This window comes from Hemicordylus capensis, chromosome 1 (genome assembly GCF_027244095.1).
Source record: "Hemicordylus capensis ecotype Gifberg chromosome 1, rHemCap1.1.pri, whole genome shotgun sequence".
Taxonomy (NCBI): domain Eukaryota; kingdom Metazoa; phylum Chordata; class Lepidosauria; order Squamata; family Cordylidae; genus Hemicordylus; species Hemicordylus capensis.
This window is the reverse complement of record NC_069657.1, coordinates 436,108,971-436,123,523: the sequence shown is the minus strand read 5'-3', so window position 1 is coordinate 436,123,523 and position 14,553 is coordinate 436,108,971. Positions and strand designations below refer to the sequence as shown.

Below are 14,553 nucleotides of genomic sequence, written 5' to 3'. Positions count from 1 at the left end.
GAAGAGAACCATAACAGGTGAGAAGGTTTGTAAGGAGAAGATGCTCCTCCAAGGCATGCCATTCTCAACTCATTTAGGGCTTTGAGGAGCAACACCAGCACTCTGACCCATAGCCAGAAGTTTAGCAGCAGCCCGTGCAGCCAAGCAAGTGCCAGTATAATGTGCTTTCTACAACCAACCATCACATTCTGCAGGAATGAGACTCAGTCTTATCAATACTAAAGAAAATCCACAGCATGAGGCTTTGGTACCAGGTAAATTGATAGGAAGCACGTGTAAGGACAAAATTCTTAAACATACAGAAGAACAGGCCCTGCTAAAGGAGAACCTGCATGGCTTCTGCAAGGGCAACTCTTGCCTCACTAACCTTCTGGAGTTCTTTGAGTGTCAACAGGCATGTGGATAAAGGTGATCCAGTTGACATAGTATACCTGGACTTATAAAAAGCTTTTGACAAAGTTCCCCACCAAAGGCTTATGAGAAAACTTAGCAGTCATGGAATAGGGGAACAGGTTCATGTGTGGATTGGTAACTGGTTGAAGGACATGAAACAGAGGCTAGAAATAAATGGAGAGTTTTCACAATGGAGGGAAGTAAGAAGTGGGATCCCCCAGGGATCTGTACTGGGACCAGTACTCTTTAACTTGTTCATAAATTATCTAGAAGTTGGGGTAAGCAGCAAAATGGCCATATTTGCAGATACTAAACTATTTAGGGTAGTGAAATCCAAAAGAGTGTGTGCGGAGTTCCAAAAAGATCTCTCCAAACTGGGGGGTGAGCAACAAAATGGCAAATGCGGTTCAATGTAAGCAAGTGTAAAGTGATGCGTATTGGGGCAAAAAAAACCCCAACTTCATATATACGCTGATGGGATCTGAGCTGTCGGTGACTGACCAGGAGAGAGATCTTGGAGTAGTGGTGGACAGCTCACTGAAAGTGTCGACTCAGTGTGTGGCAGCTGTGAAAAAAGCCGATTCCATGTCAGGGTTCATTAGGAAGGTGACTGAAAATAAAAAAGCTAATGTTGTAATACCCTTATACAAATCGATGGTGCAGCCACATTTGGAGTACTGTCAATACCAGTTGCAGGGGAGCAACAGCAAGAGAGAGGGCATGCGCTCACCTCTTGCCTGTGGGTTCCCCAGAGACATCTGGTGGGCCACTGTGTGAAACAGAATGGACTATATTGGCTTGGGCCTGATCCAGCAGGGCTGTTATTATGTTCAATGAAACAGTCCATAAATTATGAACTACATCAACATTTTAACATCACGTGTACTTAATGGCTCACCTTATAGGCTGAGGGTCTATCGGACATTCCAGAAGAACTATTGCTCCAAATAAGAGAATTATGAGCGATACAGCCAAAGTCATGAAAGTCACACGGAATACCTTGTTGCTGTAAGTACTGCAATAAAATCACAAAACAGAATTTAGAATCTTAATATACATAACTGCAAATCTGCTGGGTCTGTAACAATAAAATCCCAACTATTTAACCCATGTATTTCTAAGGCCAGATATGTAAACTAGAATAAAACTGCACTAGCAACCAGAGGCCAAAATTATAGTATTTTATAGATGTGTTGTTATTCTATAGTGCTAACATGTACTGGAAACACATGTATGCTTTTCCCCCCAGATGAGCACCAATAAGAATGAAGCATAACGTTATTTCAATTGGAGGATAATTCCTATTCAAATAAGGCACTCCGTTCTGAAACTCCCTTTTTAAACTCATAATTTATCAAAGTTGAGCTATGCATTCAGCACATCACATGGTATACCACTTTAAAATGCAGGTAGAGAATTTTATATTCAAATGCCTCACCATGTAGAAAGAGAAACTAGCATACTACCAACCTTAACTTTCTCCTCAATGTGTTAGCCTCCCTACAGGGAGGTGTGTGGGTTTTTTCCCTTAATGGTGAGAATTTTCATTCATGCTGTCCCCATACCTGCATTCAGAAGTTATGCAGTCTTAGCCTCAGCGTTATCCTCTTAAATAAAAGGCTTGGGTGTCCGCCCGTGTCTTTCTCGGCCATTCTGGGCATGCGCAGAGCGCATGCCCAGAACGTCCGAGGAAGATACAGCCGCAGAGACACGGCGGCCATGTTGAAGAGAGCGGCGGGCAAAGAACGGGCTACGGGGAGGGGAGAGGCGGCAGCAAGGGGACCGGGAGGGCAAAGGGGGCAGCGGGGGCCATTCGCTCACACGTGCTGACCGCAGTGGCTTCACTTTCTAAAAGCAAGCGGGGGAACAGCCGGGAGTGAAGCCCCCCTGCGGGGAGCCTACCGCACTCCCAAGCGGGAACCCCTTCTCCTCTCTCAACCTCTGCGGATGCTGCGGGCGGTGCTCCCTGCGGGCGCTAGGGGTCTCTGCCTGCCTGCCTGGGTCTCTCTGGGGCCCGGGACGGAGCGGCGGCAGCCATTGTGTTTTCCGCTCTGCTTGACGCCTTTCCTGCCGCCGGGAAGAGCAGCCCAACAGCCGGGCAGGCGGAGCAGCTGGAAGCGGGCTTGGCGGCGCCTGGCTGGGGCATGGAGGGGGAGAGCACCACGGCCCTGCTGCCGAGCTTCGTCTTCGGCGCCCTCGCCTTCCATCTCAGCACCCCCTCGGACACTATGCGTAAGGCAACCCTCCCCAGCCCCTCCCGTCCCCCGTGGTTTGAGCAGGGCGAGCAAGAGGCAGGGACACACATGGCCCAGCTGGGCGAGCGAAGGCGACGACTCCCCTTCCAGGCCAGGGAGTCCTCTCAACCCCGTCTTTTCAGCGCCTGGGCTAAGCCTAAGCCTCCGGCGCCAACCCGTCTGGCTAGAGACCCCTGAGTATGCGCAGAGTGCCTCTCCCTCGCCTTTGCATGCCCTGAGGTTGAGAGAGGAGAAGGGGTTCCTGCTTGGGAGTGCGGTAGGCTCCCTGCAGGGGGGCTTCACTCCCGGCTGTTCCCCCGCTTGCTTTTAGAAAGTGAAGCCTCTGCGGTCAGCACGTGTGAGCGAATGGCAGGAGAAGACGGCTGGAGTTTGGCGGGGCAGGAGGGGAGGGCGCTGTCAGTTCAGAGGAGAAGCCGCTGCAACACCCACCCTCCAGTGCCATGCTGTTGCTTTCTTTTCTCGAAGCATGCCTGCTCATTTCCTCTTGGGCTCCGTGTGTCTCCTCTCCTCCTTAGTTAACACAGAGCTCTCCAGTTGGGTACCGTGACAAAACTTAACGCAACACACCACCATGCCTCCTCTTTGATTCTGGAATAAGTCACATTGAGATCAGTGTGACTCCCCCAGAGCCAAGAGCTAGGATTGAGCATTCTTCCATGCCTGTAGTAGGCAATGACTTCATGTGTGGGGTTTTGTGGGGGGGGGGGTTGACACACACGCAGCGCGTGTAAGGAAGGGAATATATGCCCCTCTGAGGTTTAACGGTAGAGGTTCTATTTAAAATTAACTTCCTAGCTGAGTAAAGATTGATTCTACAAAACTCTTCTAGCGCCCGCTAATGTAATGGGCTTAATGACTAGGCAGGCTCTGCCGGAGGAACTGTCCCCTTTAGGAACTGCGACCCCTTTCCTGTTAGGGAACCACTCTGGGGCGAGGAGGCCACCTTTAAGACCCTCTGGTGGGTGTGGGTAGGAGCAGCAGCCCTGGCTCCCGTTCCAGGTCCCTCCTTCCGGGCTGGCTTAATTGAGTGCCCCCACCCCATATGTACTAGATGGTGTGCTTCCGTAGAAAGAGGAGTGGGGAAGGGCAAGAGGGAGTGGGGGAAGGGAGAAGGGCAAGAGGGAGTGGGGGAAGGGAGAAGGGCAAGAGGGAGTGGGGGAAGGGAGAAGGGCAAGAGGGAGTGGGGGAAGGGAGAAGGGCAAGAGGGAGTGGGGGAAGGGAGAAGGGCAAGAGGGAGTGGGGGAAGGGAGAAGGGCAAGAGGGAGTGGGGGAAGGGAGAAGGGCAAGAGGGAGTGGGGGAAGGGAGAAGGGCAAGAGGGAGTGGGGGAAGGGAGAAGGGCAAGAGGGAGTGGGGCAGGAGGCTGACAGGGAGGGGAGGGTGAGAGAGGGGGGTGGGAGGGGGAAGGAGGGCAAGAGAGTGGGGTGGGAGGGAGGTGCGGCCGAGGCGGCGGCGGAGGTGCGGCCTCGGCCAGAGGAGGCGGAGTTAGTTGGCCCCAAAGGTCTACTAGCGCCCGTTAATTTAACAGTCTTAAAGTTACTAGTCATGTATATACATCAAAATCTTTCATGTCAAGTATTGGGATGCAAAAAAGTGATGTTACCGAAAATTATCAAATTCCTTTCTATTACAGCTTCCTGAATATTAAGCTAGCTACAGAAACACTGTTCACATCTGATCTTGAACAGAGATCCCAACTTAATTTTTACAACAGGACTGCTTTGCTTTTAACAATCCCATGGCAACTATAGATTCATGAACTGGAGCTTTTCCCCAGAATCCCCTCAATGGGAAAAGCCTCACCTGCTGAATTTGTTGGTCATACAGCTGTTAAAGAAAAAGCTGCCTCACTACAAAAAGAAGCTGGCAACTACTTAAGATGCAAAACAAGATGGACTATCAAGTATCCACAAATTTTGTTTTAGCTTACCAGCCAAACATTTTTAACCACAGCCAGCGACTAGTCCTCTCTCCCAAGGCCTATGGGATGCAACAAGAACTCAGGGGAAAGAGGAGGTATTTTCTCTGCTCTCACTCTGTACTTTTTACAGCACACACAAGCAGTTCCTTATTGCTGGTGGCACCTCCTGCAAACGCTCAGCCAGCAGGAAAGGAGATATATCATTCTCCCTAGTAGCCTGACCTGCAGAAAAGTTGGAGTGGTCACAAAAGGAAGGTGTTTACTTTCATATTAACTTCCACTTGCAGATCATGGAGGACTCAGAGGTGGGGATCTTTATGCTGGGCCACTTTTCAGAAAGAGGAAAGACACTTTCTGTGGGTCAACAGGTGAACTGGTTCAGGAATGCTACACATGATACATCATTCCTCAATTTAAAATATAAGGTGTTTGATATACTAGGAACAGATGCCTCGATCTCACAAGGCAACCTTCTTTATAGCAGCTGAAAAGAGATTAAGGGTAAGAAAATGGGAGAAAAACAGAACTACAGTTCTGTGGATGAAACCAGCTTAAAATCTTTCTGTCATGGATAAAGGTTGTGTTCCTGACCCTTTGCAAGCTGCTTAACAACCAACACTGACTGGCAAAAGAAAGAACATGCACAAATCATTTGCAAGATCTCATCATCCAAACCTTTAGGATTCAGGCATGTCTAAGCCATTTCTCTTCAAGTGCTCATAGAGTAAGATACTTGGCTACTCTTGGATAAGATATAGCAAAATGATTAGAATAGTCATAAATGTAGGCCTTGACTATTATGAAACAATTCTCCTGAAATACACCAGCATAGCCCTATATAAAACCAGGGCAATGTCTCTGCTAAAGCAGTATATGTAGTACGCTTCTTCCCCATCCATGTTTTTTTTTTTTAAAACCCTTCTTATAGTGTCAAAAAAAGAATGTAAAGACTTCACAGCCCCAGGAGCTTGCTAGATCCCAACATCAACACTTCTCCACTGTTGAGAAGTGCTGAATTCTAACAAAAAGTCCTGCTACTTGAAGATGCCTCAGATCCACTCTTTTGACAGTATAATATGTCTCATTTGAGGACCACCAGCAAAATGGTTTTGGGACAGCTAATTTAACTGTAGGAAAGGAAAGAAAGATTGTGCCACCGAGTCAGTGTTGACTCCTTGCGACCACAGAGCCATGTGGTTTTCTTGGTAGAATACAGGAATGGTCTACCATTGCCTTCTTCCATGCAGTATGAGATGATGCCTTTCAGCACTTTCCTATATCACTGCCACTCAATATAGGAGTTCCCCATATTCTGGGAAACACACCAGCAGGGATTCAAACCAACAGCTTCCTACTCTTTAGGCAGGTTGCTTCCCTGCTGCGCCATGAGGTGGCTATAATTCAACTATACAGTGACCAAATAGAGCCAACAGCAAGCATCTTATCAATGTAAATAAGAATACACCCACAAACTTTACAAACCTATTTATGTCAGAACAGCTCCAATGCTAGCTAATACTGCTGCAGCATTATCTATAGATATAATTCTCCTGGGTGTGGCTTGGAATGTGCATCCCAGCACCCAGCTGATTGGCTGGGCAGCAGATGCACTTGATTGGCTGAGGCACACTCAGGACAGGAGGCCAGAGGTGGGGGCATGGCCCAGCCATGAAGGCAAGGCCAAGAAAGGGGGGGGCGCAGAAGTGGCAGTGGGGAGGAGAGGTAGCTGGGCCCGGAAGCAGAGACTGGGGCAGAAGATGGGGGGGAGAGGTAACCACCAGCCCCAAAGAGCGCACAGATGCTCTGTGTATGGTCGGCTAGTACAAATTTAATTCAGCACTTATCTTAATAAGAGGCATTGTCATACACGGCGCTTAGTTGTTCCTGCTTGACTATGATGAAACAAGGGGCAAAAACCACTATCTCAGGTTCCTCAGATGCCTAGAGAGGGCCAGCCCTGGGTTTTTGACACCCTAACTGAAATTTGAACATGGTGTCTCGCCCCCACCCGAGAAGTGCGTAAGCCTCAGCTATAACTTGAGCAGCGCAGGCTGCTCATTCACAAAGTCAAATGACCAGCCTGCGCAGGTGATTAGTGAATGACTAGTCTGAGCTGGTTTGGGGATACAGTGGGAGAGATTCCTAGTCTATTATGGGGGCAAAACTCTTGCACTTCAGAGATTAAAAGATCCTACTGTTAATTTGGAAATCAAGTCTGAGACAATTACTTTTTGGAAATGAATGCTGAGGCAGGCAATTTCACCATCAAGCAAAGGAGTGCAACTTATAAGACTAGCTGTTTGTAGGGGCCGAGGTGCAGTGAGCAGAGACAACTGTATTTTGGGGTGTTGAATGTGCAGGCCCTTTGGGGAGCAAGGTGTCGTATTACATATTACAGGTGATGCCATCACGTCTGCTTTAATTCTTTAAACACACACACACACACACACACACACACGTGTGCATGTATTATCAAAGCCCTCATATATATAGGTTTAACTTGTATTGGTATGTACTGTATATCTTGACACATGAAGTCCTTTGGGAACCATCTCAAGAAAGGAAGGAGTACTGTGAGTCCTTTTCAGGAATTCAGGAATCCCCTGAATCAAAATTCAAAAGAAATGATAGAAGAATTTGGGACAAGAGAGAAAAAGTGAAGCAAATTCTAAACTGAACAAGGATAACTGAAAAATACATTCCAAGACACTCACCTCCCTCATGGAAGATGGAGAAGAGGAAGACACATCCTGAGGCAACGCAGGCCAACCTCAAGGATGGAGGCAGGAAGGGTGCTACGCAGGGGCGTAACTCTAATAGGGCAAGGGGAGACAGTTGTCTGGGGTCCCACTGCCTTGGCCCCCCCTGAGGCAAGTCACATGACTGACTCCCCCACCTGTGCACCTGCCCAGGCTTCCTTCAGTAGTATTCATTCTCTGAAATTGATGTGAGTGTTAAGACCTGGAGCTATCAGAACAGCATGTCTTTTTCTAGTACCATTAAATGACTTGCATCATCCACAATTTACAAAACCTTTTTAAAAATAATTTAGGATGATGTTCTATTGTGGCACATAGGTGTGTGTGTGTGTGTGTGTGTGTGTGTACACACACACTATGCTTTTTGTTACTACTATTCAGTCTCATTTAAGATTTCTTTACTTCATGAGCTGAGCACCAGTGAGGGAGGGGCCCATTTTAAAATCTTGTCTCTGGGCCCACTCTGACCTTGCTACGCCCCTGGTGCTACGAATAAGGGACGAGTTGCCCACACTAGAGACAAGGAAACATTTCATGCCTACCTGGTGGAGAAATAGGTTTTTCCACTTCCTGGGGAAGCAGGGCCTGCCTTGCTTAGATGTAGAGAGAGCCAGGAAGGCCCCAGAAGCAGTTATTGCAAGATATACCTCTCATACTAAGCTGTTCATGCAAACTCCCTAAACCTTGTTGCTTAACACTTGAACAACATTATCATGAGAGAACACCATACTGATTATGGACTTTTCTGTGCAACAAAGATTCTGCAACACCTCCTCCCTACTAACCTCTCACCTAGTTAACCCTCTCCAATAGGCTTTTGCATCAGACTTCATTAGGACTCAGTGCCAGAGCTTATTTTCAGTACAGTATTTATCTAGGGTACACACTTTGGCATGCACGCTTTTTTTGATTGTATAAGCACCCAGAAAATGGTTAACACTGTGATAACTAAGAGTTATAAAGGAAAGCTTTAGAGCATGTGCACAGTACTGACTGTTGTCATCTGGGATAGAGAAATGCTACCTTTGGGTGTTTGTTTTTTTAAAGCTATGGCAGCTTTAGAGTCTTTACTGCAGCGTTAACACTACGTTGTTGTACACACCTGCACAATAGCAATTAGCGGGAGGCGGCTCCCCGTCCACAAGGAGCTAAATGTTGCCAACGAGGAGAAAAGGGGAGAGCCTAGCAAAGAGATGACTGTGAGCTCAAAAAAACGTACTGAGCAGGCCCCTTAGAGACGGAGGACTTGCGTGGACTGCAGCGCCAAAGTGCATCAGGACAGCATGAAGCACAGCCGCCAGCCAGAGACAGATACAGTGAGGCGAAAGGTGAAGCCGCGGCAGGAGCGCGCTGAGGTTACGCGGTGCCTCAAGAAGGCAGAGAGCCGCCTCCGGACAGCAACTGAGAGGGAGAGGAGGAGAGCGGCCGGTCGGGCGCAAAAAGGCAGGCCGGCTGCTTCACTCCAGCAGGCTCCGACGTCCCAGGAACGTCGCCTCGTTTGGGAAACCGACCGCTCGCCCCTTCGCGCGCGTCTCCTGCATCCCGGGCGGCGGCGGCGCCCCAGTCACTACCCCTCAGGCTACCGCGGGCTCCCCACAGCGCGCACCTCAACCGGCTCCCTCGCTCCGGGTCTCCTCACAGGAGGAGCTGACAGTGCGCTGACGAGAAAAAATGGACACCACCCCGCACCTGCCATCCTTGGTTTCCTGAGCCGTGTTGTCCTCGGTGATCACCTGCGGCCGGACAGGGCGGCGCTGCCGCAGGCCTTCAGCTTCATTCATGCTGCCCGGATCGCCCCTCAGCGTGACAGACCAGAAACCCGCTTGGCTACCGCCGCACAGCCACACTTCGGACTCTCGGGGCGCCAGGGAGCCCCGCCCCTCGCCTCGCTTGCCCAACGGCTGCCACCCCCGAGCCCCGCCCCCTCCGTCTTGCGCAGCCAACGGCCGCCACGAGGTCCCGCCCCCTCGGCGTAACGGCGAGTCAACCGCCACCCGTCCCCCGGGATGCCCCAATCAACACCACAGAGTTCCGCCCCCACTTTTGGGAGGGCCCAACCGCCTCCCGCAGAATCATGCTCCGCCCACAACCACAGTCTCAATGAAGCTATGATCATTGTTCAGGGCCGGAGAAGCAAAGGTGCCTCATTATTGTCCATTGAATGAAGAGAGCCCTGCTTTTTCTTTCCACCCCTTTTTGACCCCCTGGCCCCCTCTACAAGCTAGTCAATTATCCTGCATGTGAAATCACGAGACCGCTCAAAGAAATGTGTTCGAGACCACGCCCATTCAGCAGGAGCCCCGCCCGCGACGCTTAGGCCCGCCTTTTAAACCGTCTATTACCCAATCAGCGTTGGAGGCGGAGGCAACAGTTGCTGTTGGAAGGAGGCAGAAAGCGATTGCAGTTGCTGTGGGTGCTGTTTAATAATCTTAGCATAAAAACCAGATCTAAGCATTTACACTAAAAGACCCATGAATAGGTTTAGGGCGCTCGCGATTGTGTCTCCACGGGTGCTTACTGTAGAGCTTTCTGTCATCACTTTTGGAACTTCCTTGGGGTTTCAGTGGTTTTGCATTTCTGTCATAATACCCAGACCTACAGCACGACAAGTTTCGCGTTTCTGTCATTATTATTGATGATGATGATAAGTTAATATACTGTGCCTTAAATACAATACATAGACCCAGTCTGACAAACGCAGACCTCCATCATCTTAAAGCGAGAACATCACTCCACAAGGACTAAAAGACCCTCTCTTCATCAATTCCCTAATCTTCTCTGACACAGGAAATAGGGCCACTTTGCATCTTACCACCCAGAGGGGAGGAAATTAGAATGCTCTTTGAACTATGGGAGTGCCACCTAATGGCACAGCAGGGAAGCAACCTGCCTAGAGAACAGGAGGCTGTTGGTTTGAATCCCCACTGGTCAGTTTCCCAGAATATGGGAAACTCCTATATCGGGCAGCAGCTATGTAAGAAGATGCTGAAAGGCATCATCTCATACTGCGCAGGAGAATGCAGTGGTAAACCAGACCACTCCTTGTATTCTACCAAGAAAACCACACAGCTCTGTGGCCTCCAGGAGTCAACACTGACTGACACCTTTCCTTTTTCCTTGTTTCGCTACGGATAGGTGTGAAATCCACATTTGCCTGGGACTAGCTCACCCCTTCCCTCATGGCTTTAAAGCTAGAGGACAAAAGCCTGGCCAGTGTTCACCCTTTTTCATCTGCAAACGGGTGTTCCATGCAACAGCGTAGGAAGGCTGGTGGCAGGCTGTGTGTGGCTGCCGCCGCGGCCCCCTGGCCCCATGTCTGACGTTAGATGCAGGGACCCAGCTAACCACGCCCCCGCGTCTGATGCCAGACACTGGGGACGTGGTCTCCCTCCCAAACGGGGCCATGTGGCCCCATTTGGGAGGGCGGCCCACGCTGCGTTGGCAGGGAGAGCGGTTCCAGCCACACTGCCAATGCAGTACGGGCCGATTGGGAGGGAGATCGATCAGCCCTGCTGCGTTGGCAGCGAGACCAGAAGCGGCTCTCCCTGCCTTTAAGGCAGGGAGAGTCGCTCTGGCCTATGCTGCCCAACGCAGCACGGGCTGCTCTCCGAAACAGGGCCCCGTGGCCCCGTTTGGGAGGGAGACCATGTCCTGAGCGTCTGACGTCAGACGCGGGGGGCATGTCTGGGGCAGCGCTCGTGGCCCCTGGTTGATGGCAGCCTGGGTTCTTTGAACCTGTTTGCCCAATGGTGGCTCTGCCCCTGGTTCCATGGGAGAAGCTGTAGAGATTAACACTCTCTCAGCCAAGGACCTGCCTACTGATAGATTAAGGTAAAACTCAGTGCTAGTCTGTTAGTAAATGCTTTTTGTATTTTCTTTTAAATTCCTGTCTGCTTTTCTTTACTTCCAGTTTCAACCTATTTACCCCCAATTCCTTATTCTGTGTGCAACCCTTGTTTCTTAATAAAGTTCATATACTTAGAAGTGGCTTCAGTCTGATGTAACAGGTTATGAAGGGTTACTTGCAAAACTCTTCACCATGTGCCTCGTAAGGTTATTTGCTACTGTTGAGTTGTTTTCAGAATAAAATCTTGTTGTCTAGAGCTGGGTTGTGTGGACTCTGGCTGAACAGCAGGGGCGTAACTAGAACAGAGCAGGGGGAGACAGTTGTCTGGGGGCCCACTGCCTTTGCGGGGGGCCCAGAGGCAAGTCATATGACTGACTCCCCCAGTTGCGCACCCACCCGGGCTTCCTTCATCCTCCAAAATTGATGTGAGTGTTAAGACCTGGAGCTACCAGAACAGCATGTCTTTCTTTAGTACCATGAAATGACTTGCATGTCCACAATTGGGGGGGGGGGGAGAGAGAGAACTATGCTTTTTGTTACCACTATTCAGCCTCATTTAAGATATCTTTACTTCATGAGCTGAGCTTCAGTGGCAGGGTGGGGGCACTTTAAAATCTTGTCTCTGGGCCCACTACAACCTTGCCACGCCCCTGCTGAACAGTGTGCCTGTAAGTCCCATGCCGGACAGTTCTAGGTTGTTGAAACCGTGTCTAAGCCTGGTCAGTGGCTTTAGATCAGTCTTCAGCTGGTGGCAGCCTACCTTGAAGGAGCGGTGTGCTCCTAGATTTGGGATCAGACAGAGCATTCTGGGTAGATCCCAGGAAAGCATAGAGTCACCCTTGTTTCATCACACCCAGATTTAAACAACATATTGGATGCATGCAGCAACCCATAGGTATTATTATCAGTTTGCTGCCATTATCTGAATCAGGATATAGTTGTGTTTATTGAGCACACTGTGCCTATTTCTGCATAAAATGTCCTTAGTTCATTTTTAACAATAATTAGTTGCTGAAGCTATAGCAGATTTAAACACACACATACACACACATCGTATCAAAGCATAAGGATCTTTTATGAATTTTTCCATAGTTAAACATGTTATTCCAGTTTCTTGTTTTTGAAGGCAATGTGTCAATCAAATGTGAGTACCTATGATTACAAGCATACAAAAAGTGTGCAAGGAGCATCATTTTCTACAATTCACATCTCCCCCCCCCAAAAACCTTTGAAATAATTATTGCTCAGGCCAAAAATACATTACCAATATATATACCTAGCAAAGAGGGATGAAGACTGGTATAAAGGTTACTGATTGATTGATTGATTGATTGATTGATTAAGTGACGTCAAGCTGGTATTGATTCTTAGCAACCACATAGATAGATTTTCTCCAGGATTATCTATCTTCAACCTGCCCTTTAAGGTATCTCAGGGTTACTGCTAGGGAGCAATCTCATGTCAAAAGAGCATATGCAGAGTCGAAATGTATACCAGTCTTTACTGTTAGCATTCATTCATTCATTCAACATTTTTTAATACCACCCAAAACACAAGTTCTCTGGGCGGTTTACAAAACAAAAAACAATATTTAGCATTCTGACTGAAGAAACAAATTGTTTGGATTTTTAAGAAATGTGTTCCATTCCCTCTAATAGTGAACTTGGGTGATCAAGTGCTTATCAATTTGGTAGTGAAACAGAACCCGCCAAAAATAAGCTAATAGTTCTTGCATGCACAGGAGACTCTCTAGGTATGCAGAAGTATGCAAGCTTGTAAACAAAGCAAAAACCAAAAACAGCTCTGGGAGTTTCCAGGACCATGTGAAATGCTGAGAGCAAGGGGACTAAAAATGTTAGGGTGTCAATTGGCAGAGATGGAAGGAACAATAGGAAAATGCAAAGCAGTGGGTGGGGAATTTGGCCTGCTCAAGCTCTCATAATATCTTGGGGGAAGATTAGAGGAGGGGATGCATGTGTAGTTAAATTCTACCCTCCCCACCCTATATATTGTTGTTTTAGGAAGAAGGAAAGAAAAGGGAAAAAATACATCTTTCCCCTTTCCTACTCCAGAACCAACTCGCCCCCTATACACACACACACACTGAGATGCTCAGGTCTGGGGCTCAGGAAATTTTGAAGGCTGTTTCTCAAAGTATATTTTGTATGTGTTTTCTGATACAGATACAGAATAGACCCATTTGGCATCTGTTCTGAAAAGCACACATGTGTATACATTATAGCTTGCTACCTCCTTCAGAATACTTGCAAGAAGTGATTGGGAAAAGATCAAGCTCTTGCTCTGGCATTTTTGGGGATTGGGGGAGAGAATTGCAATTTGTTTATACATGCAACATTCATAACTGACACAATATACATTTATTTTGTACTCTGGATTGAAAAAATGGCTTGTAAGAAGTGACATTGTGGGCCTGTTCTTACAACCCAAGTGATCATAGTTAAAAGGTTAACTATGATCTTCAAGTTGGGCGTGCTCCCATGAAGTGTGACACAATAATTCTTGCTGTGCCAAAGTTTGTAGTTTAATCCTAGTTAACTGCCATGGGACTACGGATGTGAAGCATGCCTAGCTCAGCAATTGGAGTTAACTACAATTGTATAGGTTGTAAGAACAGGTCCTGTTTGCGTCTGCTTAAAACATTTTGAATGTATACATTAGAGAGATACTGAGGACCAATTCCTGTGACCATGTTGAATTTCACATCACAACTTCATTATGCTGGCATACTTGCCACTAGTTAAGCAGTTACCCATGCTAACTGAGCAAAGAGGCACCTTACAAAATGGCGATTCTCTTATTTTTAGCAGGGGGAGAGCAATTGGCCATATCGAAACCCAGCACAGCACCCCTCCAGTGGATTGTGAGCCGTTTTGGAACAAGGTACCACTTTCTTTATTTTTCTATATAAACCACTTTAAGTACTTTTTTGTTGGAGTGGTATATAAATATTGATCCCTAACCCTTGATCCCTCCAACCTAGACAACTATAGACCTGTGTCTAACCTTCCCTTTTTGGGCAAGGTGATGGAGCGTGTGGTGGCGTCCCAGCTGCAGAGGGTCTTGGATGATACAGATTATCTGGACCCTTTTCAATCTGGCTTCCGCCCCGGGTATGGGACTGAGACTGCCTTGGTCGCTCTAGTGGATGACCTACGCCGGGAACTAGACAGGGGGAGTGCGTCCCTGTTGGTTCTGCTGGACCTCTCGGCGGCGTTCGATACCATCGACCATGGTATCCTCCTGGGCCGCCTCTCGAGTATGGGAATCGGAGGCACTGCGTTGCAGTGGTTTCGGTCCTTTCTTGAGGGGAGGGTTCAGAAGGTGGTGCTGGGGGACTACTGCTCGGCCCCGTGGCCGTT

At 48.4% G+C, this 14,553-nt stretch overlaps 1 protein-coding gene across 1 annotated transcript in view; it reads right to left on the bottom strand.

Annotated features, from left to right (window-relative positions):
* The window catches only part of APMAP (adipocyte plasma membrane associated protein), a 34,663-nt gene extending 25,422 nt beyond the window's left edge, over positions 1-9,241 (bottom strand). The window contains exons 1-2 of the mRNA XM_053243635.1: positions 9,016-9,241; positions 1,292-1,408 (exon numbers count right to left, since the gene is read on the bottom strand). Of these exons, the coding sequence (XP_053099610.1) occupies positions 1,292-1,408; positions 9,016-9,107 (209 nt within the window). The 5' untranslated portion in view covers positions 9,108-9,241. The remainder of the gene's footprint in view (positions 1-1,291; positions 1,409-9,015) is intronic.
* Positions 9,242-14,553: the final 5,312 nt, after the last annotated feature.